At 40.0% G+C, this 26,388-nt stretch overlaps 1 protein-coding gene across 2 annotated transcripts in view; it reads right to left on the reverse strand.

Annotated features, from left to right (window-relative positions):
• Positions 1-26,388, reverse strand: part of MYO16 (myosin XVI) — a 559,391-nt gene that overhangs the window by 199,938 nt on the left and 333,065 nt on the right. For both annotated transcript variants that reach the window (XM_034758177.1, XM_034758176.1), the window contains 2 exons: positions 25,806-25,923; positions 12,263-12,410 (listed from right to left, as the gene is read on the reverse strand). In XM_034758177.1, coding sequence (XP_034614068.1) covers positions 12,263-12,410; positions 25,806-25,923 — 266 coding nt within the window. The remainder of the gene's footprint in view (positions 1-12,262; positions 12,411-25,805; positions 25,924-26,388) is intronic.

Genomic DNA, 26,388 nt, shown 5'->3' on the forward strand with positions numbered 1-26,388 from the left:
CAGCTTGTGCATATGGTTAGTTAGGAGCATGACTGACCCAGTGCATGGCTATCGTTGCAAATAAGTTAGACATATACAAATGTATGCACACAATGGCACATGCTTAATTCTGAAAAGCTGACCCATAATACCCAATGTAAAGTGTTTATGCCTTTCCTCAATAATAGAGTAATGTCATGATCCATCAACATTTCTTCTAGAACTTCACCACCAATATGTATCTCACAGGCCTATAGAGGATTATTAGGTAAATTTTCAGGGAGATATATGTTATCTTTAATTTTGTACACTAGGTATTACTTTTTGCTCTGTGTTTGCATAGCACACAGTGCAATGGGGTCTGGCAATGACTAGAGCCCCTAGTGCTATCGTAATACATATAACCATACAGCCATGAGTTTACTGGAAAGTGAGCAGACAGACACAGTCAGTGACATGTGCAAGTCATACAGAAAATATGGGAGACCACTAAAGAAAATAATGGGCCTGCATCTCCTCTCACTGGGCCTGATTATCAGCTTCACTCAGCTACTCAGCAGTTGCTCAAAGAGAGCCCATTAGCATCTTAATCCTGTTTTGATCATAATCATAGTTTTAAACACCAAGGTATTATGCAAAAATTATGGCAAATGAGTGTATTTAATGATCTGTGCAGTCCTGGAAAAACAAATTCCAGAGTTTGGTACCTAAATTTGGCTCTTCAAAGTACATCCTAAAATTTACCCGGATACTGGAACACAAACAAATGAAGGGCTGAAAAAAGAAGAGCTGATTAAGGTGAAGGTTTGGGAAGTAAATATTAAAATATTAAATGACTTGTACACAAATATACTACTTAGGGGCCTGATTCTGCTCCCAGTGAAGTCACTGGGAGTCCTTCCCTACTGCCGTGACTCGAGAAAGCATTTAAGTGCATGTTGCGATGTTCTACTGAATAGGAATGGACTTAAGCACATGCATAAGTGGGAATTTGGTGAACTGAGGCTTAAAGTAATCACGTTTAGAAAATCAATATAAGGTGCAAAAAAAGCACAAACTTTGTTAAAATTAGTTATATTTATAGATGTCTACACACATCTAAAAATACCAACTGTAAAAATATTCCTATTTCTGCCAAATGCAGATACAATTAGTATTGTCAATCAATAGCACTTTACTATATGAAGATATTTATTAATACAACATAAAATACATTTTCACTGCCATAACCCCAACAATGCCAAATGAGTTAATCATGGTTATTGCTACATGGAATAACAAATAAATCATATCCATTGGCCAATTGCTGGGATGAAGCATTGCCTCTGGAGGAAGGAGTAAAGCAAGAGAATATGTGAGATGCTTGACGACAAAGCTCCAAGTGGTTAATGAAGGCTACATTTTGGAAAAGAATGTAATAAGGAACTACAAAGGGAAAAAATGTTAACACCAGTTCCATTTTATACGTGTATTTTCTGAAATTTCTCTGCACATTCTTCTGTTTTCTTGTATTTTTTGGTTGCTCAACAAATATTTTGGGTCAGATTAACAAGGTCAACTTCCTCTTAATATATGTACATTGCCACCTAAATTTTCTTAATTGACTGATGAATTTTAGATGTCCAATTTGAGAGGTCTTAATGAAGGCTTGATTTTTGCCAAATGTGTGCTCAATATTTTCTGAAAAGGTCCCTTTTAAATGTCTCAAAATGGAGGCAACCAAAATCACTCATCAATGTTGAAAATTTAGGCTGGAAGTTTTTTAAAAATAGTTATATTTGAAAAAATATTGGTGATTTCAGGCTGTACATTATTAATAGCTTAATTCTGAGTTATAATGAGCTCTGTCTGTGAAACTAACTTTTGGGCAACTGGTGTACATAGAAATACCATTTACAATGTTTTCTTATCTTTCCAGAGAGAGCACACTACTTAGCTTGGATATGTGCAAATTACACACACCAAAGCAGAGCACCAGGTACTGCAAATATTAGAGATGATGTTATATGCATTTATATGCATCCAGTGCTTTGCTAGCTTTTTCTATTTAGTTAGACTTAGTAATTTCGCACCTTGACTAGTATAATCTCCTCTTTTACATCCTTCCTCTTTTTCTCTCCCTTATAGTCTCTCCCTCCTTGCTTTTGTTCCTTCCTCCTCTCTTCTGTATTCAATTCAAATTTCTCATTCCTACCTATAAAGCATTACACAACTCTGTCGACACCTACAACTCTCTCTCTGATCTAAGAGTAGCAGCCGTGTTAGTCTGTATCCACAAAAAGAACAGGAGTAAGGTGCCACAAGTACTCCTGTTCTTTTCTCTGATCTAAATTCTTCCTGCCTCACTCCTGTTGTTCCCAATGCTCGGCCCAACCCTCTCCTATCACTTAAGGTGGGACCAAACAAAAACCTGGCAATGGGGGTAGGGGGGGGTAAATCAGAAAAAATCAGAACTCTTCTGAACTTTGTAAAATTTGGCTTTATAATGAGAACAATGAAAGCTCCAGAACTTAACATCCCCACGGCATTTGGGAGCTAGCAGGAGCAAGTCTTCCAGCCACCTAAAAATAGCTGCATAGACAGCACTTTGAAGTTGTGGCATGGTCTGGAGCTCGGGCTCTGAAGCCCACCCTCCTTCCTAGGCTTCAGAGGTAGAGTTCCAGCCTGAGCCACAACTTCAAATCACTATCAATACAACTATTTTTTAGAGTGCTAGCATGAGTCTCTCGATCTGCGCTGAGAGCCGGGAGGTTCGTTCCCACTTCCTCCAAAATACTGCATATTTGTTCTTCTGTGACTTCTTCCATTGCTGCCCCCAACACTTAAAGCATTTGCCATATTTCAAATCATTTCAAATCAATCTTAAAACCCCACCTACTGTGCAAAGCCTATGGGTGCTAATAAACACACCTAATTCCACTGCTGTGACTTGTATCATCGCACTGTACTGTAACTGTTAATGCATTGCAAGCTCTTTGGGGAAGAAGCTGTGTTATGTGTAAGGCTACGATTTAGTCAAAGTAAAAGTCACGGACAGGTCACGGGCAATAAACGAGAATTCATGGCTTGTGACCTGTCCAGGACTTATACTAAAAATACCTGTCAAGTATCAAAGGGGTAGCCGTGTTAGTCTGGATCTGTAAAAAGCAACAGAGGGTACTGTGGCACCTTTAAGACTAACAGATGTATTGGAGCATAAGCTTTCGTGGGTAAAAGCATGCATCTGACGAAGTGGGTATTCACCCACGAAAGCTTATGCTCCAATACATCTGTTAGTCTTAAAGGTGCCACAGGACCCTCTGTTGCACTAAAAATACCTGTGATTAAATCATGGGGTGGGGCGCTGGGAGGTTGCTGCTGGGGGCCCGTGGGGACTGCTGCTGGGAGAGGGTGCCCGGGGCTAGCGGCACCAACTGTTGGGGCCAGTGGTCTGTGGCTGCTCTGGCTGGCTTCCCGGGGACCACTGCTCAGGGCCACGGACCGCGGCTGCTCCAGCCACCCCGGCACCGGAGCCAGATGCTTGGGTGGCCCTAGGATCAGCCACATTGGCCCCCACAGAAGTCACAGAGGTCACGGAAAGTCATAGAATCCGTGACTTCCGTGACCTCCATAACAGACGCGGAGCCCTAATTATGTGTATTCTAATGGGAAATCTTAGTTTGCCTGATTTCAGACAGAAACCAACAATTGGGGGTTTGAAAGTTCAGTCAGAACTTGCATGTTTGTATTCAACTTATGAAAAATGGACCAGAGCTGAGCAAGAGACAATTCTATCAAAAATAGATGCAGCACATATATATTATATCTAGTAAACATGTATATAATATGTACACTATATATAAAACACTGTTTGTGCCAGCGTAGCTTCAAGAGTATATCCACCAGCAAAATACAGTGGTCTTTAATTAAAAAAATACATGTTGCTCTTTAAACTAAGTCATACAAAGAAAGAAAGAAAGAAAGAAAGAAAGACTGATTTTCCTCCCCAAAACACCTGTATAAATCAGGAGTAACTCCACTAAGGACAATGAGGCTACACTGAAATGAAATCAGCATGAGTGAAAATAGTGAGACTCTACAGCATTAAATTATACAAAGGAAGAAATAGCAAATTGTGAAACCTATAAAGTCTCATAAAAATCTCTAATTCTCTGCGATACAGAACCTTCATCCTTAATTCCAACAACTGTAACACATAATGTTCATAGGTAGCACTATATAAAAAACCCGCCACATAATAATAGTTTGATAAACTAATAATAAAAGCTACATTTTTCATTAGATTGGAATCAGAAATTCCATTTATCTTAGACACAAAGTCAAGGAGAAGACTTTTTAGCACAGTGCTCTAAAATAATTCTAGTCAAGGTGGAATGATTTGTAGAATGATTCCAGTGATATCTCACTTTTAAAATGAAATTTCTAATGGACCTTTCATAGATAAAGATGTATGCTGCTTCAGGATAATGGGGGAATGATGTGATTTCAACAATTGCTTCTGTACATCTGCCCACACAAGTCACATTATTTTAAAAATAATTCTTATCTTGGTTGAAATATTAGGTTTAGTTAGGTTTATTCATGTTATTAGTTCAGGCAAAACCTACTAAAAACATTGATCTTAATGATACACACATCTAAGACTAAGACATAAGGTTAATAAATACTATATTGTTGGCAAAGTTCTAAGGTGGATAAAAATGGTCAGTTACCTAAGATTTAAATCAGGGAAGAGGGAAGTGACAAATAGTGTAGGCAACAGCAGTGGGTCCACCTGGATCATGGGACATGCAAAATGGAAGCGGACACAAAACTAGGAGGGCTGGTTGATATTCAAGTGTAGGGAAAATGGTTTAAAATAAATGGGGTGGGTAGGTTAACAGGTGATTTAAGCAATTTAATGCAGGAAAAAAGTGGGTTGGAGCAGACTATTACAAAGAGTTTTGCTTGTTTGTGTGTTTGTTTGTTTATTAAATGTTTAAAGGAAAAAAGAGTTATTAGAAAAAAGGATTTTAGGGTGGTGCCTTGCTTGCTTGCTGTACCCTTAGCAATCGAAAACTGAAGGTTGGCACTTTTTATACCCTCAGAGCGTCCTGCATCATGGAAAGTTGGGTTGAGTGGCTCCAAGAGCACTGCCTTCTAGAAGATTCCAAATTTGTGTGCCGTAGGGATGCACTTATGCCATGAATAGGGATCCTCATGGGCAATTCTAGAATAATCACCACTTAACTTCACATTGTTCTAGGATTCATTAGAAAAGAGGGTTGCCGAATACACACAAAAATTTTGAGGCATAAGACATTAGTGCCTTCAGTCATCTAAAACAGTGCACTTTGAAAACAGTCTCTCATGCTCTTTTCTAAGCCACTCACTTTCCTTCACTGCTTTTTCACTGTCCTTTTTGACAAATGAAGTTTATCATTTAAATTGGAAGAATGATATTCTCAGTGATCAAGCAAAGAAGTGCTGATCAATTCAGATTTTAATGACTAATCCAGTTACTTCATTACAGTAGCTACTTTATACATGACGTTAATGTGAGACTTTCTTACTGGCACCAAAAATCATAAGAGGAAATACTAGCTAGGCTAGGGATCGGTAACCTTTGGCACGTGGCCCGCCAGTGTAAGCCCCCTGGTGGGCCAGGCCGGTTTGTTTACCTGATGCATCTGCAGGTTTGATCAATCACAGCTCCCACTGGCTGCAGCTCGCTGCTCCAGGCCAACGGGGGATACGGGAAGCGGCGCCGGCCGAGGGATGTGCCTGCCGCCACTTCCCAGAACCCCCATTGGCCTGGAGTGGCAAACCAGGGCCAGTGGGAGCTGCGATCGGCTGAACCTGCGGACATGGCAGGTAAACAAATCAGCCCGGCCTGCCAGGGGGCTTACCCTGGTGGGCCACAGGCCAAAGGTTGCCTATTCCTGCTCTATAATCAGCTCTGACTCTATCTAAATCATAGTGCATGATTATCTACACCCTGTTTCAAGCTTCTTTCCAGGCCTCTCCTTAATACTCTTTTTTTGTCCTCAATGATCATACCTTTTCTCCCTCAGTATGAGCCAAAGTTTCTCCCTTCTCCCTTTAGAACACACTTCCTTCACCAAGATTTCCACTGCACATCAAATACATGATGATCTGCCCCCACACCATGTCTCTTTGTTCTGTAAATGTCCAATGTAGCTTTCATGTCCCTCAGGGAAAGGACCTGCCTTAACTATGAGATTGTAAAGGGTCATGCACATCTATAGCACTAGAAAAGAAACACATACAATAATTAGCATACATTTATTTTAACTCACATTACAATAATTTCCTTAATAAATCTAAATTCAATCCATACTCAGCCACAAAAGCAAACACAAAACAAGACAACTTAACCTGAAATTAACCTTTATACCATTTATCATTTATTTTCATTAAAAACCTTAATAAACTTCTATAGTTCTTTTAAAACACACAAAACCAATAGAGAGCCTGGAAATTCCAAATACAACCCCCTCCCCTAATTCAACTGCATGCAAATGAGTAGTTAAGGTCATTCAAACATTCTTTATTCACCCAGTAGCACCATCTTGAGAATCTCTCTTCACTCTTGACTCTCCCCTCTCTGTTCAGTCTTGCATCTCCAATACTACCGCCAATATCTCAGCATAGACATTCTGCCACCAGTTGAAAGTTATCCGGTTGAAAACCAAATTTATTTTCCCCCTTATTTGTCCCTCCATTTTCTATCACTGCCATTAGTTACACTTTCATCTCTGTCACCTAGGCTCACAATCTCAGCGTCACACTTGTCTCCTCTATTCCTTCTCCTCCCCATTCCAAGCTGTTTCCACAGTTCTTTCTTTTCATTTCCAGAAATTGTTTTTCATCAGCATTCCTGCCTATAAAATCTTTGTCCATGCCTTGGACATCTCTGACATTGTCTATGGAAGTCTTCTCAAATCTTGCCTCCCACCCACTCAGTCCATCAAAAATGTGAATGCCAAAATCATCTTCCTCACTAGCTGACCAAAGCGTCACTCCCATTTTCCAATCTATTCATTAGCTTCCATTCACCTATGCATCACTTCCAAGTTCCCAGCCCTGACACTTAAACTGGTGCATAATTCCAGCCCTGGCTACTTCACAGCTCTTATTGTTCTGACTCCTTATCTCATTTTTTCCACTGTGTCAGGTCTTCCTGCCTATCTGCTTCTTTTGTCTCCTCCTACGCTCAGCTTTCTACCTTCTGACATGTAGCAACCTGTGACTGGAACAGTCTCCACTCCTGAACAAAACTACCATCATTCAAAGCCATCTCTAAAAATACATCTTTCATGAACCGCTCAACATCACTCCATCAATTGTAGCAAGAGAGTGAAAGGAGAAAGTGTTAGAAGTGAAAATCTACAATACTTAAAAGCTGCTTCATAGCCAATCTCTTCTCTAGTCATTTGGCATGAGATTCTGGCCCAGTTGAAATCAATGGCAAAACTCTCATTTCACCCCCCGCGTCTCTTGTTTGTACTATCTATTAATCTCATAAGTCAACTTCTCAGAGAAGGGACAACAACACGTCATCCATGCCAGATGATGGAGCTTAAAATAAATTAATAATAATAATAATAATTTTTTTTCTTTAAATAAAAATGTTCATTTTTATACTGAAAACCAGGAACAAATAAGAGTTGTTTTAAAGCCTTTCCTACTCAACGTGCTTGATCAAATCTCAATGGGAACAAAGGCGTAGCCAGTGACCTTAACAAACCGTGGATAATCTTGAGACTGTTCAGTTTTCACTCTAATGGCTGCAATTTTAAATAAGTTAAGAAAGGAACAAAAGTCAGACACAAACCATTTCAACCAGCTGAGCATGAACTAAAATTCAGTTTCAAAGGGGATTTTACCTAATTCAATTTGTTATTAGTATCATGCTTACACATGTTTAAAGAAAACATGACAGATTCAATCATTGGTCTTACCAGAATGATATGATCTCATCAAAGTATTAGTCAGAAAGAAGTTGTTGATGATGGGCCAAATCCTGCTTGCCTTACTCATGCAAACAGTCTCATGATGTTAAATTCATCTCTGGTGTAACTCTGCCAACCAGGATGAACATGGCTAACTGAACTACTCGTGTGTAACAAAAGCATAATGCGGACCAAAATGTTTCTTAACAGTGCAAACTACAATCTACTGTATATAACTAAAGCAAAGCTTTATCAATAAAAGTAACTTTATGTATATATTCTCCTATAAATTATTTCTGGAGCTGGAGTTACGATATACAAGTGTAACTCCGACAGACCCTGGTCAGCGGCAGGCGGGATTGAACTTGGGACCTCAATGCATGAGCCTCTAGTGCATGAGCTAAAAGCCAACCGGCTCTTAGCTAAGGCTGTAGAGCAGACTCATTTAACTTTCTCTAAATGGTTTGGGTGCCACTAGATGGGACAGAACACCACACCCAGAAGGTGTGTGGATTACACAAGTATCTATTTAGAAATATTACTTTGTTCTTTTTGAATATTGATCAGCTATTTGATGAGATAACGTCTTTCTTCATATGAATCTAATTATCCAGGTCTTTGCTGAGTTGTTTCTTGCTGGAACTCCTTGCAAAGTAACTTCAAACTGTACTATTTTCTGAAAAGACGAAGTGATTCCAAACAATTTTTGCTAAAGAGGAATAAATTAATGTTCTGGACCTCAGCAAAACAATCTTTTTGGTCTTCAAAGCCTTCAAAGGGTTTACAAGAAAAAAAATAGAAGACAAATTTAACTGATTTTTCCCCTTTGAAATTATCTTTTTAGGGAAGCAATGTAGCCCCAGGTTTGTTTCAAAGTTGCTGTAGTAGCTTATTATATCTGAAACTGTGGCAACATATTTAAATACCAAAAGAGTAAGGAACTTAAGGTGTTACCAAGCAGTGCCACCATAAATATTTGTGCTTAAAAAAATCAGTGTAGATAAAGGTTTTCCACCAGAAATGAAAATTACATCATCAGCCTCTTTACAGGCCTGAAAATCTAGGACAGTTGTTTTATTCAAGTGTCAGCCAGTATGGAAGATGCACAAATTGACAGAAAATGCCAAAGAAACATTCAAACATTGAGACATCAAAGGATCCGTTTCTGATTTTTTTTTTTTTGCTGTTATCTAGTTGAAGCTCTGAACAGATGACCAATTTAAGGGGGGAGGGAGAAACAGTTACTTAGCCTAGAGTAACTGTGATTCTTCAAGTTGTGTTGTTCACATAGATTCCACTCTTGATGTGCATGTGTCCCTTGCACTCAAGATTAGGTTATTCTGACAATCAGCTTTAGCTGGGGCTTCACCTGTGTCCCAGAGGTCCCTGTGCCATGCTGCCCAAGGATATAAAGCATAAAGGAGGATCAGCTGTTCGTCACCTTCTTCACCAATACAGAATCCTGTAGTAGTAGGAGTAGGACTCCGTAATAGTGGAGATGGAGGACGAGTTGTGACAACACATCTTGATGCATTACAGTTACTGTAAGGTAAGCCACTGCTCTTTCTTCTTTGAGTGACTGTCCACATGGATCTCACTCTTGGTGGTTAAGAAACAGTTATCTGTTTCTTGGAGGTAGGTGTATGAAATCTACTTTAACAATGACTGGAAGACAGCCCTACCAAAAAAGACATCTGATCTGAAAGCATCTACCAAAAAACAGAATCATAGAATCATAGAATATCAGAGTTGGAAGGGACCTCAAGAGGTCATCTAGTCCAACCCCCTGCTCAAAGCAGGACCAATTCCCAGCTAAATCATCCCAGCCAGGGCTTTGTCAAGCCGGGCCTTAAAAACCTCCAAGGAAGGAGACTCCACCACTACCCTAGGTAACGCATTCCAGTGTTTCACCACCCTCCTAGTGAAATAGTTTTTCCTGATATCCAACCTGGACCTCCCCCACTGCAATTTGAGACCATTGCTCCTTGTTCTGTCATCTGCCACCACTGAGAACAGCCGAGCTCCATCCTCTTTGGAACCCCCCTTCAGGTAGTTGAAGGCTGCTATCAAATCCCCCCTCATTCTTCTCTTCTGGAGGCTAAACAATCCCAGTTCCCTCAGCCTCTTCTCATAAGTCATGTGCTCCAGACCCCTAATCATTTTTGTTGCCCTCCGCTGGACTCTTTCCAATTTTTCCACATCCTTCTTGTAGTGTGGGGCCCAAAACTGGACACAGTATTCCAGATGAGGCCTCACCAATGTCGAATAAAGGGGAACGATCACGTTCCTCGATCTGCTGGCAATGCCCCTACTTATACAGCCCAAAATGCCGTTAGCCTTCTTGGCAACAAGAGCACACTGTTGACTCATATCCAGCTTCTCGTCCACTGTGACCCCTAGGTCCTTTTCTGCAGAACTGCTACCTAGCCATTCGGTCCCTAGTCTGTAGCAGTGCATGGGATTCTTCCGTCCTAAGTGCAGGACTCTGCACTTGTCCTTGTTGAACCTCATCAGGTTTTTTTCGGCCCAATCCTCTAATTTGTCTAGGTCCCTCTAGAGTATTGTAAATGTGTGGACTTAGCTCCATGTAGCTGCCATATACATTTCAGAAATAAGAACATTCTTGAAACAGGCAGGTGGATCTATCTTCTAATAAGTTTTTATACAGTGGACACCTATTCTGATAATCTTTGTCAGGATACTGCCTAACCCTTAGGTCTATCAGCAAAAGCCATAAACTGTCTAGGTATGTTCCTGAATGTTTTTGTCCTGTTCAGGTACCATGACAATACCCTTACTGCATCAAGTGTATGAAGTTTAGCTTCCACTGGGGTTGAGTGTGGCTTGGGGAAGGAAGCTGGGAGATGAATAAATTTGTTCAAATGGAATTCTGTAACAAACTTTGAGACAGAGCTTGGAATGAGGCCTGAGATTGACTCTGTCTCTATGAAACACTGCATAAGGGAGAAACTGCCATGAGGGCCTGTATCTCCCTTACCATTTGAGCTGATGTAATGGCTACTAAAAAGTCAGTCTTCATTGATACGAGGTAGAAGGAATAGGTTTGTTAAGGACTCAAAGCTGGTACCTATCAATCCTGTTAATACTATACTGAGGTGCCAAGAAGAAGGGGGATCCCAAACTGGGAGGAAAAAAAAAAACATGAATAAAGGAATCTAGTCACTGAAGGTGAGAAAATATAGCGTGGTCCTGGATAGGAGAACAATGTGCAGATGTTGCTGCCATATGAATCTTATGGAACTAACAAAAAGTCCAGATTGTTTCAGGACTAATAAATAATTCAGTAGGGCTAAAATGGGTGTTGTTGAGGGTAACAGCTGGTGCTAAGAAGATCCCCTGGCTTGGGTTCTCTACAAGTCAGATTACTTAGTAGCAAGACAAGGTGTGAATCTATAGTGCACCAGTTCGCCGCACAGTAACATTCCATGTGGACACTGCTACAGTGCACTGAAAGTCCTGGAGTGCAGTCTGGCTTGCTACTGCACTCCAGGATGTTCAGTGTACTGTGTAGCAGTATCCACAGAGAAAATTACTGTGTGGCAAGCTCGTGTGTTGTAGATTCACACTTTGGCTTGCTGCACAGCAACTTTCCCTGTAGACAAGCCCTTAGTCAGAATAGCTGAGACTTTCCTGCTTTGGAGCAGAATGTTCTGAACTTCCACTGAACAGCTTCTTTTGATACCTGTTAGCCAGCCAGCATGCAGACTCTCTGATGTTTGGAATGTGAGATCTGACTGTTGTGCTGTGAGACAAAACAGGCAAAATGACATGGGGCTGCGCTGAGCGCTTCACCAGACCTGAATAGCATAACTGCCGGGCCCATGCTGGGACTCTCATGTTCACAGATCCTGCATCTTGCCTCAGCTTCTTCAGGACTCTCGGTATCATGAGGGTCAGGGTAAGGCATACATCATTCCCAGTGTCCAAGGGAGGAAAAAGGCATCTAACAGGGATCCCTTGCTGGAGGCCTCTCTGGAGCAGAACACTAGCATTTCTTGTTCTGGTCTGTGACAAACAGCTCAAGAAATGGTTATCCCTTTTTTCAGAAAAAATCTAGGGCTCCCAGAGAAACTTCCTGCCAAAAGAATCTGGTCTCATGTGCCTGGGTTGCATGTATACTGAGAATGAAATCCATGTGGACAATCACTTAAAAGAGAACAATAATTTTAAGCAAACATCTTTTCAAAATTAGGACTCTGTGTTCAACAGAAGTTGAAGGTTCCCAGCACCTTTGAGGATCAAGGCATTAAATAGAAAACAAAAAAGATTATATTAGCTCCATAGCAAACATGAAATTGGTCTCCTACCTGTGTGCAGACAAATTACTGAGGTACAGGCCGTACTTTTCTTCAGCAGACAGCCCATCCATCAACAAGTAAAAAACAAGAAAATTGCTCTGGTTGAGAGGCTGCATGACAACACGGGACTTCTCCAGCATGTACGTATAAATCCTTGCTGATTAAAAAACAAACAAACAAGTGAATCATTGAATGGATTGTTTTTGATGTAAATTAAAAACCATTAGCTATCACAAAAGATGGAAAATAAACATTTACGCCTTATAAAAGGATCTAATAGTACAAGATGAAAGACAAATATAAATCTAATGCAAGAACCACAGTCAAAACACTGCCAGTAAAAACCCAAGAGATTATAAATATAATGGGTGAAATCCTGGCTCCATTGAGAATTAATGGCAAAACTCTCTATTGATGAAATTGGTAATATTGGTGGTCTTCTATATTTGGTTTTGCTTATCAGGAGAAACAGAAGTCAAACCATTGCAAAAGGGAGAAACAGTCCAACTATAATGTAACTATAAACCTTCCCTGAAACAAGAAAAGAAAGAAACTGAAGTTCAAATAAAATGTAGATACTATTTTTTATTGACTATGCACTCAAAGGAAATGCATTCAATTTAGCTCTAAATTAAACATGTTTTGTGTACAAGATAATATCAGTACTGTATATTCGGTACCGTATGCAGCTACTTTCAACATAGATTTCAGTGCAACATGGGCATTTAATAACTACTGATAAAGTGTTTATGACAGATGGTATGCATCTCTGTCCCTAATTCACAACAGAAATGTAGCATGTAGATGTGGGGATGGGTGTTGTGTTGAAGAAAACCCCAATCTGTTTGTCTGAAAAGATGATACAGAAATTGGCTGGGGCAGAGGTATGCAGATTGTTCTGTGAGTTGCAGCATCTGGGCTGGATCACTGAACCTTTAGAGGACAACCAATGAGCATCATTAAGAGACTTTGTGTCCTCCCTGAGCCATCTCCTGGAGTAGGCAGTGAACCAAGACCCTACTGTGCATATACAGAACTGGATAAGACTGGTATGGGGTGGGGTGTGGCAAGCCTGGATCAAAGGAAGCATGTCTGGACATGCAAACTGACCCAGAAGGATGGATTAGATAAAACAGATGGTCAGCAAGCAGGCTGACTAAAGAGTGGTCAGAGGAGAGAACTGCTTTTCTGAGATGTAAACTATTCATTCACTTCTCTGTCTTCTTTGTAACTAATTGAGAATGCCTATTTATTTTGCTCATCAGAAGCATAAACCTAGATACATTAAGCACTGTTTCTTTTCTTTTAATTCCATTTCCTCTCTCTTTTTAATAAATCTTGTCTTGGTTATGCTTACTGGTGTACGAATAGTTGGTTCCACACAAACATCCACAAAGAATCTCTAAAGAGAGGTGCAGAAAAGTAAAGCATTTTTGGACACTACACCTCCTTCTCAGTCTCAATCAAGGGGCATAGACAACAGTGTCTACTCCCAGTAAGTTGGGTTGCCATTAGGCTACAGTGGCTGAACGTATGGGGAGAAGTCAAAGGAGGTGAGAGTTGATTGAAGTGTTGGTCACAGTGCGCATTTTGATGGACTTAAAGCTGTGTATGTAACTGTTCTGACCAGGGCCGGCTCCAGGCACCAGCATTCTAAGCAGGTGCTTGGGGAGGCAATCTGCAAGGGGCGGCAGTCCGTGTGTTTTTGCCGCCCCAAGCAGCGCACCGAATTGCCGCTGTGGACGGCGGGGTCAGTCAGTGTGCCGTTAGGGTGGCACACACGTTTCCGCAGTGGCAGCAATTCGGCGGCAGCTTCTATGTTCAGCTGCCCGCGGCAGCAATTCAGCAGCTTCTGTCTTCTGATTGAAGACAGAAGCTGCCGCCGAATTGCCACCGCCGCGGAAACGTGTGTGCTGTCCTAACGGCACACGGACTGCCCCCGCCGTCCACAGCGGCAATTCGGCACGCTGCTTGGGGCGGCAAAAACAGTAGAGCCGGCCCTGGTTCTGACTGTGTGTTTTGGGTACTACACTTTTACATTTCTGGAAGTCTTCTGTCTCCTAGAAGCAGACACCATTTTCTGTTCAATTTAGATACAACCTGTTACAGAAGATATACACATTGGATCCATACATGCACTGTCTTGCATCTTGTGCAGTCATTTATGTGCAAAGGGAGTGAAAAGTAGTTATAAAATGATTCCATTCTGATCTGAAAGAATTATACACCCATTTTTCACAAGCGTAAATGACTGGAAACGGTGTGAGGCAGGATTTCAGTGCAAAACATTCCCACTGTCAGTGCCAAGCTTTGACTTCCTCTCTAATGCTGCCATTAGCAATCAAAATCACTATCACAATTTTTTCCCTAAGTAGATAGGTTGGGACAGATACTTCAGGGCTCTATGGCTGCTTTGTGCCACAAGTGTGACATAATCTGGCCCTAACGCCATGATTTTAATCATTCCACAGATGAACCCACTGGTGTCATACAGCCAGCACAGGACATAGAGCCAATATGTCAGTCATCCAGCCTGCTGTCGGTGTAGTAAGAAAAAGGGGACAATGGGGGAAGAAAGGGATGTGTCTTGAAAACCATTATGCTGATCCTGGCCTGTGTTTTGGTCCCCATTTTACTGTGGCTGCACAGCATTCATTGCAGCACTGCTACTCTAACACAGATAGACAGCACAGGGAATCTGGCCTGAACAGAACTGCCCAAGAATCAGAGTCATTACGTGACTGTGGTTCCACCAAAGTGGAATAGAGAATATGAATCTGATTGATTAATACGTTAAAAATTCAGTGATGCGGAACACTTGTACATGCCAACACTATCAGGCCTTATTTAGGCAGTCAAAACTAAAATCAACCCCCATTCAACTACTTTAAGAGATCCACTTAAATAAGGATAAATGTGCTTATTAATCATCTTTGTTTGCTCATCTCCAGATATGGGAAGAACTGTTAAGAACTATCAGGTTTCTGATTAGCATGAATCAAAAATATTGTTCTCTTAACGCAGCTTAATGGAATTCAGAAACAAACCTAACAGTGCACTATTCTTCTATAAAGTGAAATATGTTTTTTTAACAATCTATGTGTGAAATAAAATGTATAAAGTTAAGGAAATATAATAGAGTTCTAAACCAAAGATGTATTATTTTTGTCCAGTGGAAATTATGCCTATACACAGCAAGGAAATTTCCACTTCCTTTCATAGATCACTTGACCTACTCAGTAGTTACAAAGTCAGCAAGCAGACTCTGTATTGTAAGTGTGGACATTGGGTCCTTTTTTCAGCATTCATTCTTTGAAACTGCATCTCTCTCTCTCTCTCTCTCTCTCTCTCAAATACTGTGCTGTCTTCAGCAGAGCTGTTGCAAAAGACAAAATAATGTTTGATGGATTAGAGCTGAACCATTTTATGAGAATATATCAGAGAGCTGTTTTGGCTCCAGTCTCTTCATTCTTCATATAACAAAAAATAATACTCTGAAAAGTGGTTGAGACTTGAAACCGTTTTTTTTTTTTTTTTTTTTTTTTTTTTTTTTTAGCCAATCACCAGTATTTGTAACACACTGTTTCCTATGCTATAATGACAAACATTTAGGGGAAAATAAATTCTGCTTCATTTCGTGAATCAGGATGTGTCCTTATGCTTTAATACTATGGAACTTACTCTCAGAAATAATGGCTTTCTTTCTGAAAGTGAGGCTTTGGAGCAGGGAGGTAGGAAACTGTCAGACTTGATTTCCTTTGGGCTTAACTGCTGACTTTCTTTCTGATTTTTGAGAAGCTGAATGACCGTGGCTTACTTCCTTATATCCATGACAGCCAGGTGTCAACTGAATACATTTTTTTCCCTCCAACATACTGAAATGTCCACGTTGGGTCTCAATTAACTTCTGGCAATACCAAAATCATCTGGTGTCATTTCTGTGCAATCAGTCTCTTCAGTGACTAAGGAATAAATATAAACTACTATAGTCTATCAGGCTAGCTCCAACTTCTATTAAACATTTAACATTTCATTTGCTAGACACTATTGTTCTTTGAGAGTCACCCCTATGCATTCCCACTTTGGGGAGTTGTCCACTGGTGGTAAGTTTGCTGCCAAGTGGGAATGCTGAAGCCATCAAAGAAGAAATAGCAGTTGCTTCAGATTATAGTTAGCATGTTCCCAGGAAGGTAACACACAGAATGATGCTCTGAGAAACAACAGTAGGGCATATGAGAAATTGAGGAGGTCTTCCCAGTGTTAGATAGAGATTGAAGGGGGCAAGAAGCCTCCACTACAAACATTTTGGGATTGCATTGCTTTGGGGGAGGTGGAAGTTCAGACTGTGAGGTTCATTTGGCAGCTATGGAACTTCAGTACCTCATCAGACTGTAATTTAGGAGTGGTATTGGACTCCTTACTTACATTAAACTCTCACAGAGCAGGTTCCAGGAGTAACACTTTCTACCATCTCCACATGACTGGTAGACTGCCTACCATCCTGAAGCATGATGACTTGACCTTGGTTATACATGCCTGACTGGACTATAGCAATGCGATATCCATGGCATGAACCATTAATTCTTCAGAAACTCTGAGTACATAATGCTGCAACACATCTTCTCAACAACATGGGCTACCACAAGTGCATCAAGCCTGTGCTCTGCTTTCTATACTGATTTTCCACTGAGTCAAGTTCAAACTCTTGGTCCTTATCTTCAAGGCACTCAATGGCTTGGACCCAGCATATCTAAAAGATCACCTAAAGCTTGAAATAATAGCCAACATGGGTTTGTCAAGCACAAATCATGCCGAATGAACCAAATTTCCTTCTTTGACAGAGTTACTGGCCTAGTGGATAGAGGGGAAGCAGTAGATGTGATATATTTTGTTTTTGGTAAGGCTTTGATGTTGTCTCACATGCCGTTTTCATAAGCAAAGTAAGGAAACGTGGTTTAGTTGAAATTAACTATAAGGTGGGTGGAAGAACTGGTTGAAAAACTGAACTCAAAGAGTAGCTATCAAGGGTTTGCTATAAAACAGGGAACATGTATATTGTAGGGTTCTGCAGGAGTCTGTCATGGGTCTGATATTATTCAATACTTTCATTAATAGCTTTGATAATGGATTGAAGAGTATCCTTATAAAATCTGGGGCTGACACCAAACTGGGATAGGTTGCAAACACTTTGGAGGACAGGATTAGAATTCAAAATGACCTTAATAAATTGTAGAATTGGTCTGAATTCAACAAGATTTCAGCAGCCTAGAGCATGGGTCACTTCCAGGTTTAAACTAGTATAAATGATGGAATCTCTGTTACATGATGTCTTTAAATCATGATTTGAGGACTTCAATAAATCAGCCAGAGTTTATGGGTCTATGACAGGAGTGGGTGGAAGAGGTTCTGTGGCCTGCAATGTGCAGGAGGTCAGACTGGATGATCATGGTGGTCCCTTCTGGCCTTAAAGTCTATGAGATGAAATTCAATAAAGACAAGTTCAAAACTCTATATTAGGAAGGGGAAAAAAATCACACAAACAATTACAAATTGGGGCAATGACTGACTACGCAACAGTACTGCTGAAAGGGATCTGGGGGTTATAGTGGATTACAAATTGAATATGAACCAGCAATGTGATGCAGTTGCAAAAAAGACTACTGTTCCCCTCTACTCAGTACTGATGAGGCATCTGCTGGAATACTGTCTCCGGTGTCGGTAGCTACACTTTTAAGAAAGATGTGGATGAGTTGGAGAGAGTCTAGAGAAGTACAACAAAAATGATAGGAAGTTTAGAAAACCTGACCTAAAAAGAAAGGTAAAAAACACCAGACATGTTTAATCTTGAGAAAAGAAGACCGAGAGGGGACCCAATACCAGTTTTCAAATATGTTAAGGGCTGTTAGAAAGAGGATGGTTATCAATTGTTTTCCATGTGCACCGAAGATAGGACGAGAAGTAATTGGCTTAATCTGCAGCAAGAGAGATTTAGGTTAGATATTAGGAAATTATCCTTATAGTCAGAAAAATTTAAATACCAGAATAGCTTACCAAGCAAGGTTGTGGAATCCCCATCATTGGAGGTTTTTAAGGACAGGTTAGACAATCACCTCTCAGGGATGCTCTAGGTATACTTGGTCTGGCCTCAGCATTGGGGGATGGAATAGATGACCTCTCAAGGTCTCTTTCAGTCCTACATTTCTATGATTCTATGTAGACTGTGACCGACAACTCTACTTCTCAGGCAAAATGGAACTTTCTTCTATAAGGGTAAATTTCATCTGTAAGCAGATGGAGCTCTTTCAGGGGCTCTATCTGCTGTTGATATTTGGGTTTGGTAGGGCTATTTATTATGTACACACTATGTGTTTGTATTAGAGAAGGCAAGATCAAAGAAATGCACCTTGCTTTTGAATCAGAAGATGGTAAGATTTGTGGTGGTCCTTGAATTTCCACAGAAACTAAGAGCCATCAAAAAGCTAACCACTTTCTGCTCCAAAAACAAGGTGTGTTTCTTTGGCCTACCTTCTTTAATATAAATCCATAGCAGTGTGTATATAAAAAAAGATAAATAACCCTACCAAACACAAACACTCAACTGCATACATCATTCTTACCTTGGGGGGAAGATAAGAGAAAGAATAACTATGTGTGGCAGATGTTAGTGATATTACTTAATGTACTACAGGAAGGATTTCAGATACTATTGTGATGAAGGAGGTATAAGACCTTACAGAGAAGAGGAGAAAAGAGAAGAGATAGGAATCCTATATTTTTAAACCAACTGCAGGATTTTGTTATTTTTTAAGACCCTGACTTATGAGGACTATCAGTCTCCATTTTTCAGCTGTGCACTAAGGCACATTTTTAGGGTGCAAAATGTCCTAATTAGGGCTGTCAGTTAATTGCAGTTAACTCAAATGATTAACTCAAAACAAATTAACTCGAGTAAAAAATTAATTGGGATTAATCGCAGTTTTAATCACACTGTTAAACAATAACAGAATACCAACTGAAATTTATTATAAATATGTTTGGATGTTTTTCTACATTTTCAAATACCGGTATATTGATTTCAATTACTATGCAGAATACAAAGTATACATTGCTTATTTTTTATGATTTCTTTTATTACAAATATTTGCACTGTAAAAAAGATAAAATAAATAGTATTTTTCAATTTACCTCATACAATCTCTTTGTTCTGCAAGTGCAACTTACAAATGTAGGGTTTTTTTGGTTGCATAACTGCACTCAAAAACAAAACAATGTAAAACGTTAGAGCCTGCATCAGTGTGTTGCTCTTTTAAGACTGCTGACAGCATGTTCCAAACTTCGTCCCTCTCAGATTTTGGAAGGCACTGAAGATTCTTAAACCTTGGGTTGAGTGCTGTAGCTATCTTTAGAAATCTAATACTGGTTCTGTGTCATTATGCCCCATATTCTTCATAGTAATATTATTATGAGTATGGCAAAATTATGATGTATTTTGTGCAGGATAAGGCATGTGAGATATCACTGGAAAGGTTATGATTTACTGAATATGATTATCCTACTTGGACGCATATATCATTTCTGTATCTGAAGTTAGGAATATTGTCTATGCATCTATTACAAATGTGTTAACACTTGGGGAACGCCCATTAGACAGAATGCAATCAGTATAGCTGGCTCACAGGGAAGAGCGATTTGGGAGAACAATAGATTTTAGAAGATGCTAATCACCCACCTGCCTCAAACAGCCTCTGAGTTATGGCTGCAGGGACATGTGACCAAGTCACCTGGTACTGGACTCCATTATAATACTAGTGTTTTTCCTCTGACCGGGGGTGGGAATCAACCTGGGAGACAAATGATTCTCGCCATATGCAAAAACTATTTAAGGCAGGGGAGTGACACCATCATGGTTCATTCTTCACTGACTCCCTGCCCAAGAAAGAGGACTGCTGGAAACACCTGAGAAACAAAAGGACTGAACTAGAGGGAAGGGGTGAACCCAGGCTAGAGGGTTGTCTAGACTGTGAATGGAATATCTGGAGATTTAAGCTGCAAACAAGTGCAGCTTGCCTTCAAGACTTTCTACAAACTGCCTAGAACAGCATTTAGGGTGAGAATTTGCTGTTAATATCCAATTTAATTAGTATATTAAGCTTAGATTACGTTTTTGTTTTATTTTCTGGGTAATCTGCTTTGATCTGTTTGCTATCCCTTATAATCACTTAAAATCTATCTTTGTAGTTAATAAACTTGTTTTGTTTTGTCTAAAATCAGTGCATGTAGAAATCATAACTTGGGGCAGAAAGCTGTGTATATCCCTCTTCACATTGAGGGAGGGGGTGAATTTCAGGAGCTTACATTGTACAGTTCTCTGTGCAATGCAAGACAGCATAATTTTGGGTTTACCCCCTAGAGAGGCATATGCACTCGAATATTAGGCAATTCCTTAGCTGATTTCAGTGTCTGTGTGTTTCTGCAGCTGGGTATGTCACTACCTGTGTGCAGGTGAAAGTGTGAGACTGGGAGCATGTCTGCAGCTTGTCACAGCATTCCATGGTGAAAGGGAGCCCAGGCTGGTGGGTCAAGCAGGCTCAGTGATACCCCAGTCCTAGGTGGCACCCTGAAGGGGGAGGGAACCTATCACAGGTAGCTTCTTTGTTTTTTGTCAAATCTCCAGTGAAAGTGTTCTTAAATTGAACAACATGTGCTGGGTCGTCATCCAAGACTTCCATAACACTAAATATATGACAGAATGCAGGTAAAACCACAGAGCAGGAGACATACAATTCTCCCCCAAGGAGTTTAGTCACAAATGTAATTAAGGCACAATTTTTTTAACAAGTATCATCCGCATGGAAGCATGTCCTCTGGAATCATGGTCGAAGCATAAAGGGGCATTCAAATGTTTAGCATATCTGGCACATAAATACCTTGCAACACCAGTTACAACAGTGCTATGTGAACGCCTGTTCTCACGTTCAGGTGACATTGTAAATAAGCAGAGGGCAGCATTACCTCCCCTAAATGTAAACAAACTTGTTTATCTGAGCAATTGGCTGAACAAGAAGTAAGACTGATGGGACTTGTTGGCTCTAAAGTTTTACATTGTGTTATTTTTGAGTGCATTTATGTAAAAAAATCAAAATTTTAAAGTTGCACTTTCACTATAAAGAGATTGCACTACCATACTTGCATGAGGTGAATTAAAAAATATTGTCTTATCTTTTTTACAGTGCAAATATTTGTAATAAAAATAATAATATAAAGTGAGCACTGTACACTTTGTATTCTGTTGCAACTGAAATAAATATATTTGAAAATGTAGAAAACATCCAAAAATATTTAAATAAATGGTATTCTATTGTTTAACAGTGCAATTAAAACTGTGATTAATCACATTTTTTTAATCTCATGATTAATCACAATTAATATTTTAATAGTTGACACCCCTATTTCTAATGTATATACTTATTTTATTGACATTCAGGGAAGGAACATGAAGCAGCCATAAAATTTGTTTCTCAGAATATTTGGGGCATAGAAAAGAGCAAATTAGTCCTGTTTCTAGTGTATAAAGCATAACTGTACTAAGTCGCCAAAATGGATACGAGATGTTATTGTTTGATGTAAAATTTAGGTCTTTTCTCATATGTTGAATCACTTGTGATAAACTACTGTAGGGATGAATATTACTTTGGAAGCTCTTACTCATTTCCTTCACATTGAATTATTGACTGTAATTTTGTCAACATTCTCAGTTCTTGTTGCACCTCATTGTGCATCTTCTATGATAATTTGCTCTGAGTCAGACCTCATAACAAAACATCTTTCATTAAGGTTTCTAAACAATCTAAAATCTTGCCGGTCGTGACCTATTTTTTTAAGTTTTGTTTACAAACCAGCTGCATTTGTCCCTGTTTGCATAAATGTCAGTTATAAAGTCACATCTCAAGAGAATCTGGTGCTTTTGATATTTACACTGTTCATTCATGTTTAAACAGTGCAAGAGACGGTAAATATTGCTGCAAATGCTCTTCCATAGAGACACACAAAATCACGGAGTGGGTTTTAATCTACAGTTCAATACAATGGGCCTGATCCTCTTCTCACAGTGGTATAAATCAGGTCTAACTTCACTGAAAAAACTGCAGTAGGATGGCCTATTTCAGCTTACAGCTACTAACAACAACGTTAGCCACTTTTCCTGCCACATTCCTTGTCTTCTGGCACCTTGGCATGTAAATGATGACAATCTTAAACTCCCTCAGACCCAGTAAGAATTACTGGGCCAAATTCAGAGGTGACGTGTAACCAGGTATAAGTTACATGTTAGTATATGCTAATGGACCTGATTCACCAATATATTATTCCAACCAATGAAATCAACAGAGCTACAGTGGTATAGATTTGTCTTGTTACACTATTTTTCATACCCCCCTAGTGAGGTCCCCTCTATTTCCAGTTCAAAATCCTTGCCAGATTATGTCTCTTTACATGCTCTAGCTTCCCACAAATGAAATACATTACCTTTGTGACTTCACTCTTCTTGGCTCTGGGACTGTGTTTTGTCAGTCTCTTTAACAGCCATCAGAGTCTCTGGCATCTGAAAGCAGACCTTTGTGATCCAGACCTCCCCTGGGTGCTTCAGTACTCAGCACCCACCAATAATTCCTTTTATCTCTGTTACTTCAGGGGCAAACCCAACATGCAGGTGCCTCTTGCCCACAGTACCTGCCCCATTGGCAGGACTGTCTGACTTCTTCCCCTTTGATGTCTGTGATGGCTGGGCCTATCTGGACACTGTAATAGTGGGCTACCTACCAAGCCTGAGACTCATGCTCCTGAACTTGTTGCTGCTGCTGCTTCATCTGCAGATTCAAGATATCAGAGATCTCATGCTTGAGATGGGCGTAAGCATTGTTTTGTATTATGATTCCCTCCTTGAGAAGAGGCGGTGCTTTTGGTACCATATTTTGGTGAGTTGCACTCACTTCTTTGAGCAACCCCCGGTGTCCTGGCACAGTGGTGCCATTTTTTTCAGCTACCTCTGTCCCCTGCAGGTCTTCTGTGGCTCAGCCCTCCAGCTGGGTCACACAGTCCAACCTCCTTCCTGGGTAAACTCAAGTAAAGCACCAATTATAACACAATGGTTTCTTACCCATCTAAGCTTAATTCCCAGTTCCTCAATCAACTCAGCAGGGTTTCTCCTGCACTTATGCCCTCAACTGTGGCCACAAACAGGCCCTGCCCTGCCCTGGCTCCTTTAACTGTGGCCTAGGAGGCATCCTTCTTCACTCCTCAGGTTACAACCAGGAACTGTCTTGCTAGCAGCAGGCGCCTCATTTTATTTTGGCCTGCTGGGCCTAGACTGGCTGGTGCTGGTCCCAAGGCCTTCTAGCTGCTACAGGACCAGATCTCAATGGCTCTCAAAATGGCTGCTCCTGGGATGCCTCTCTAGGCAAGTGTGGAGATGTAATACTAGCTGCTCTTTTCCTCTCAGAGAACTATTTCCTGGGGTGGGGTGCAGCAGAGCATGGGGCCTTGAGCAGGGGGCCACAGAGGCCTGGTATATTTAGTCTCATATCATGTAATTAAAGGCTGTATTATATAATGCATAGGCAACCTTAATCTGGCATTTCCTAACTTCTGACTGCTTGACTTTGCAACCTTAATAATGTTATTTTAATCTAGGTGTGTGTGTTTCTCTCTCTCTCTGTTAGTTATACATGGAGTAGCTCTATTGACTTCAGTTAAAGATATATGAAATATAGGATTTTTAAAACCTGGGTTCTACAACCTTTAGCTTTAATCTTACAATCTCAAGTCAAAATGTGGTTTTAGTCCACGTTGATGTTTAAATCACCTTCTTTCTTCAAATCATCCTGCAGTGATTTATAAATGAAAAACCTTTTTACCCTTCTTAATTTTAAATGTTCTTCATAAGTATCATATTCCTAATGGAAAAAATCCTTTTGGTTACACACATCATGATATTTTCATCATGAAGGGAAAAGAATAAACCATCTAATTTTACTAAGGTGCAGTGAGTTCTCCCGTAGAAATTGAAATGAGATTTTTTGTCCTTATTTCCGTGAACTGAAATATACCTAGAGAATGTACTTAGGGGACTTCTCTGAAAGCACAGACCAATTTAGAATGTTTAAAAAAATGGATAATTTTGGAAACATGAGGACAATTCAATCTAATTTACCCAGAAGCTAGACTGTAGCTTTTGCCACATATCTGTGCCACTCCAGGAGAAGTTCAGGGAATTGTGCCTCTGAGAGATAACAATTCCCTCCATGCTTACCTCTTGCTCTAGCCAATGGCCTGTATTGCCACCAAATTACAACCCAGCTTTGCTGGTCAGTGTTTTGAGGATGATGCCAAAGTTACACCCACTCTCCATCCTTCTCACCAACCAGCTTTTGTGGGGAATTAGCAAGCTTCCACCTATTCATGTGCACCCAGACATACAGTCTAGGAACCTATAAGAGGATGAGTGGACTCTTACTTTCCCTATACCCTAAGTCAAAATCTAGCCCCCAATGTTGGGATTTCTTCAATATCATTTTTCAAGACTGAAAATAAAGTTAACATTATCAAAGTAAATTCATGGAGCCAATTTCTGCCCACAAAAGAATGAATGCAGTTCTAAATGCACACAGTGGGAGACCCACAATGCAGTCAAGGATCATGTTTAGCCCATGATGTTCACTGTGGCTCACACTTCACAAATATTTAATATTTTTTGTGTCTGAAACTCCCTGTATAAAAGAAGAACAGGAGTACTTGTGGCACCTTAGAGACTAACAAATTTATTAGAGCATAAGCTTTCGTGGACTACAGCCCACTTCTTCGGATGCATAAACCTGTATAAAAGGAAGCCCTAAGGGTTTAGGTGATATTAAAATACATCCTATAACCCTAATTACTAATGCTGTAATCTACGTTAATGATCCTTTATTTATTTTAATTTCATTAGAAGAGTAAAAACATCTTATTTTTTAAAATCCATAAACATACACCTCTACCCCGATATAACACGACTTGATATAACACAAATTCAGATATAACGCAGTAAAGCAGTGCTCCAGGGGGGCGGGGCTGCGCACTCCAGCAGATCAAAGCAAGTTCCATATGACGCAGCTTCACCTATAACACGGTAAGATTTTTTGGCTCCCAAGGACAGCGTTATATTGGGGTAGAGGTGTATATAGAAATATAGTTTCCTTTAAAACATAGGAGGTATTCCACAATTTTTCCTTGTGTTTATCTGCCCTCTAGTGGTTAAGTAGAACAGATAGCTTCTTTTTAATTCTGTACTTATGATTCCTGCTACTGATTGGCTAATAATTACACAAATGCTAATATTTTTATGATTTTGTCTCCTTTGCCTCATACCACAATCCCTCTTGTCTCATCTGCCTACTACATCTGGTCTTTTGGATAATTAGCATTTTGGGTCAGGGACCATCATTTTCTATATGCCTAGCATAATGGGACTCAGATGCGGTAGTCTTCTAGATGCAACCATAATATAAATAATACTTACCTCCAGTTAATACTTTCTTCTTTTCACAGAACTGTAGCTCAAAATATTTTATAAAACAGCTGGACAAATCATTCAGAGTTGTTTTAGCATGTCCAAAAGCCTCCAAGATACAGTTTACCTGCAATAAAATATAAAGGTAGTGAAGTGACAATATGACAAGAAGTAATCAGGAAAGAGTTTCAGTGGGCTTCAGTGGCAGCTGTTGGGTGCATAGTACTTGAAATCAGGCCAGTTATTTGTGTGCCTAAATAGTGCTTTTATTTCTGAAACTCTTTGCCAAGGTTCATAGGGAAATAAGGAGGGCTCAAAGGACAAAGCCTTTGTAAGAGAGACAAATTGGGTGAGGTGATATCTTTTATTGGACCAATTTCTGTTGGTGAAAGAGACAAGCTCAAAGGAAACCTGCATAATACCTTCAAAAGAGCTTAAAATAACAACTTAGTTAGACACTAAAAATCATGGACTCAGTAAAGACACCAGATTATAGTTCACTATAACAATCTGTAACCCTCTAAGAGCAGGCCTTCACTACTGGGGGGCGGGGTCGATTTAAGATACGCAAATTCAGCTACACCAATAGCTA

Source organism: Trachemys scripta, chromosome 1, assembly GCF_013100865.1.
Source record: "Trachemys scripta elegans isolate TJP31775 chromosome 1, CAS_Tse_1.0, whole genome shotgun sequence".
NCBI classification, from domain to species: Eukaryota; Metazoa; Chordata; order Testudines; family Emydidae; genus Trachemys; species Trachemys scripta.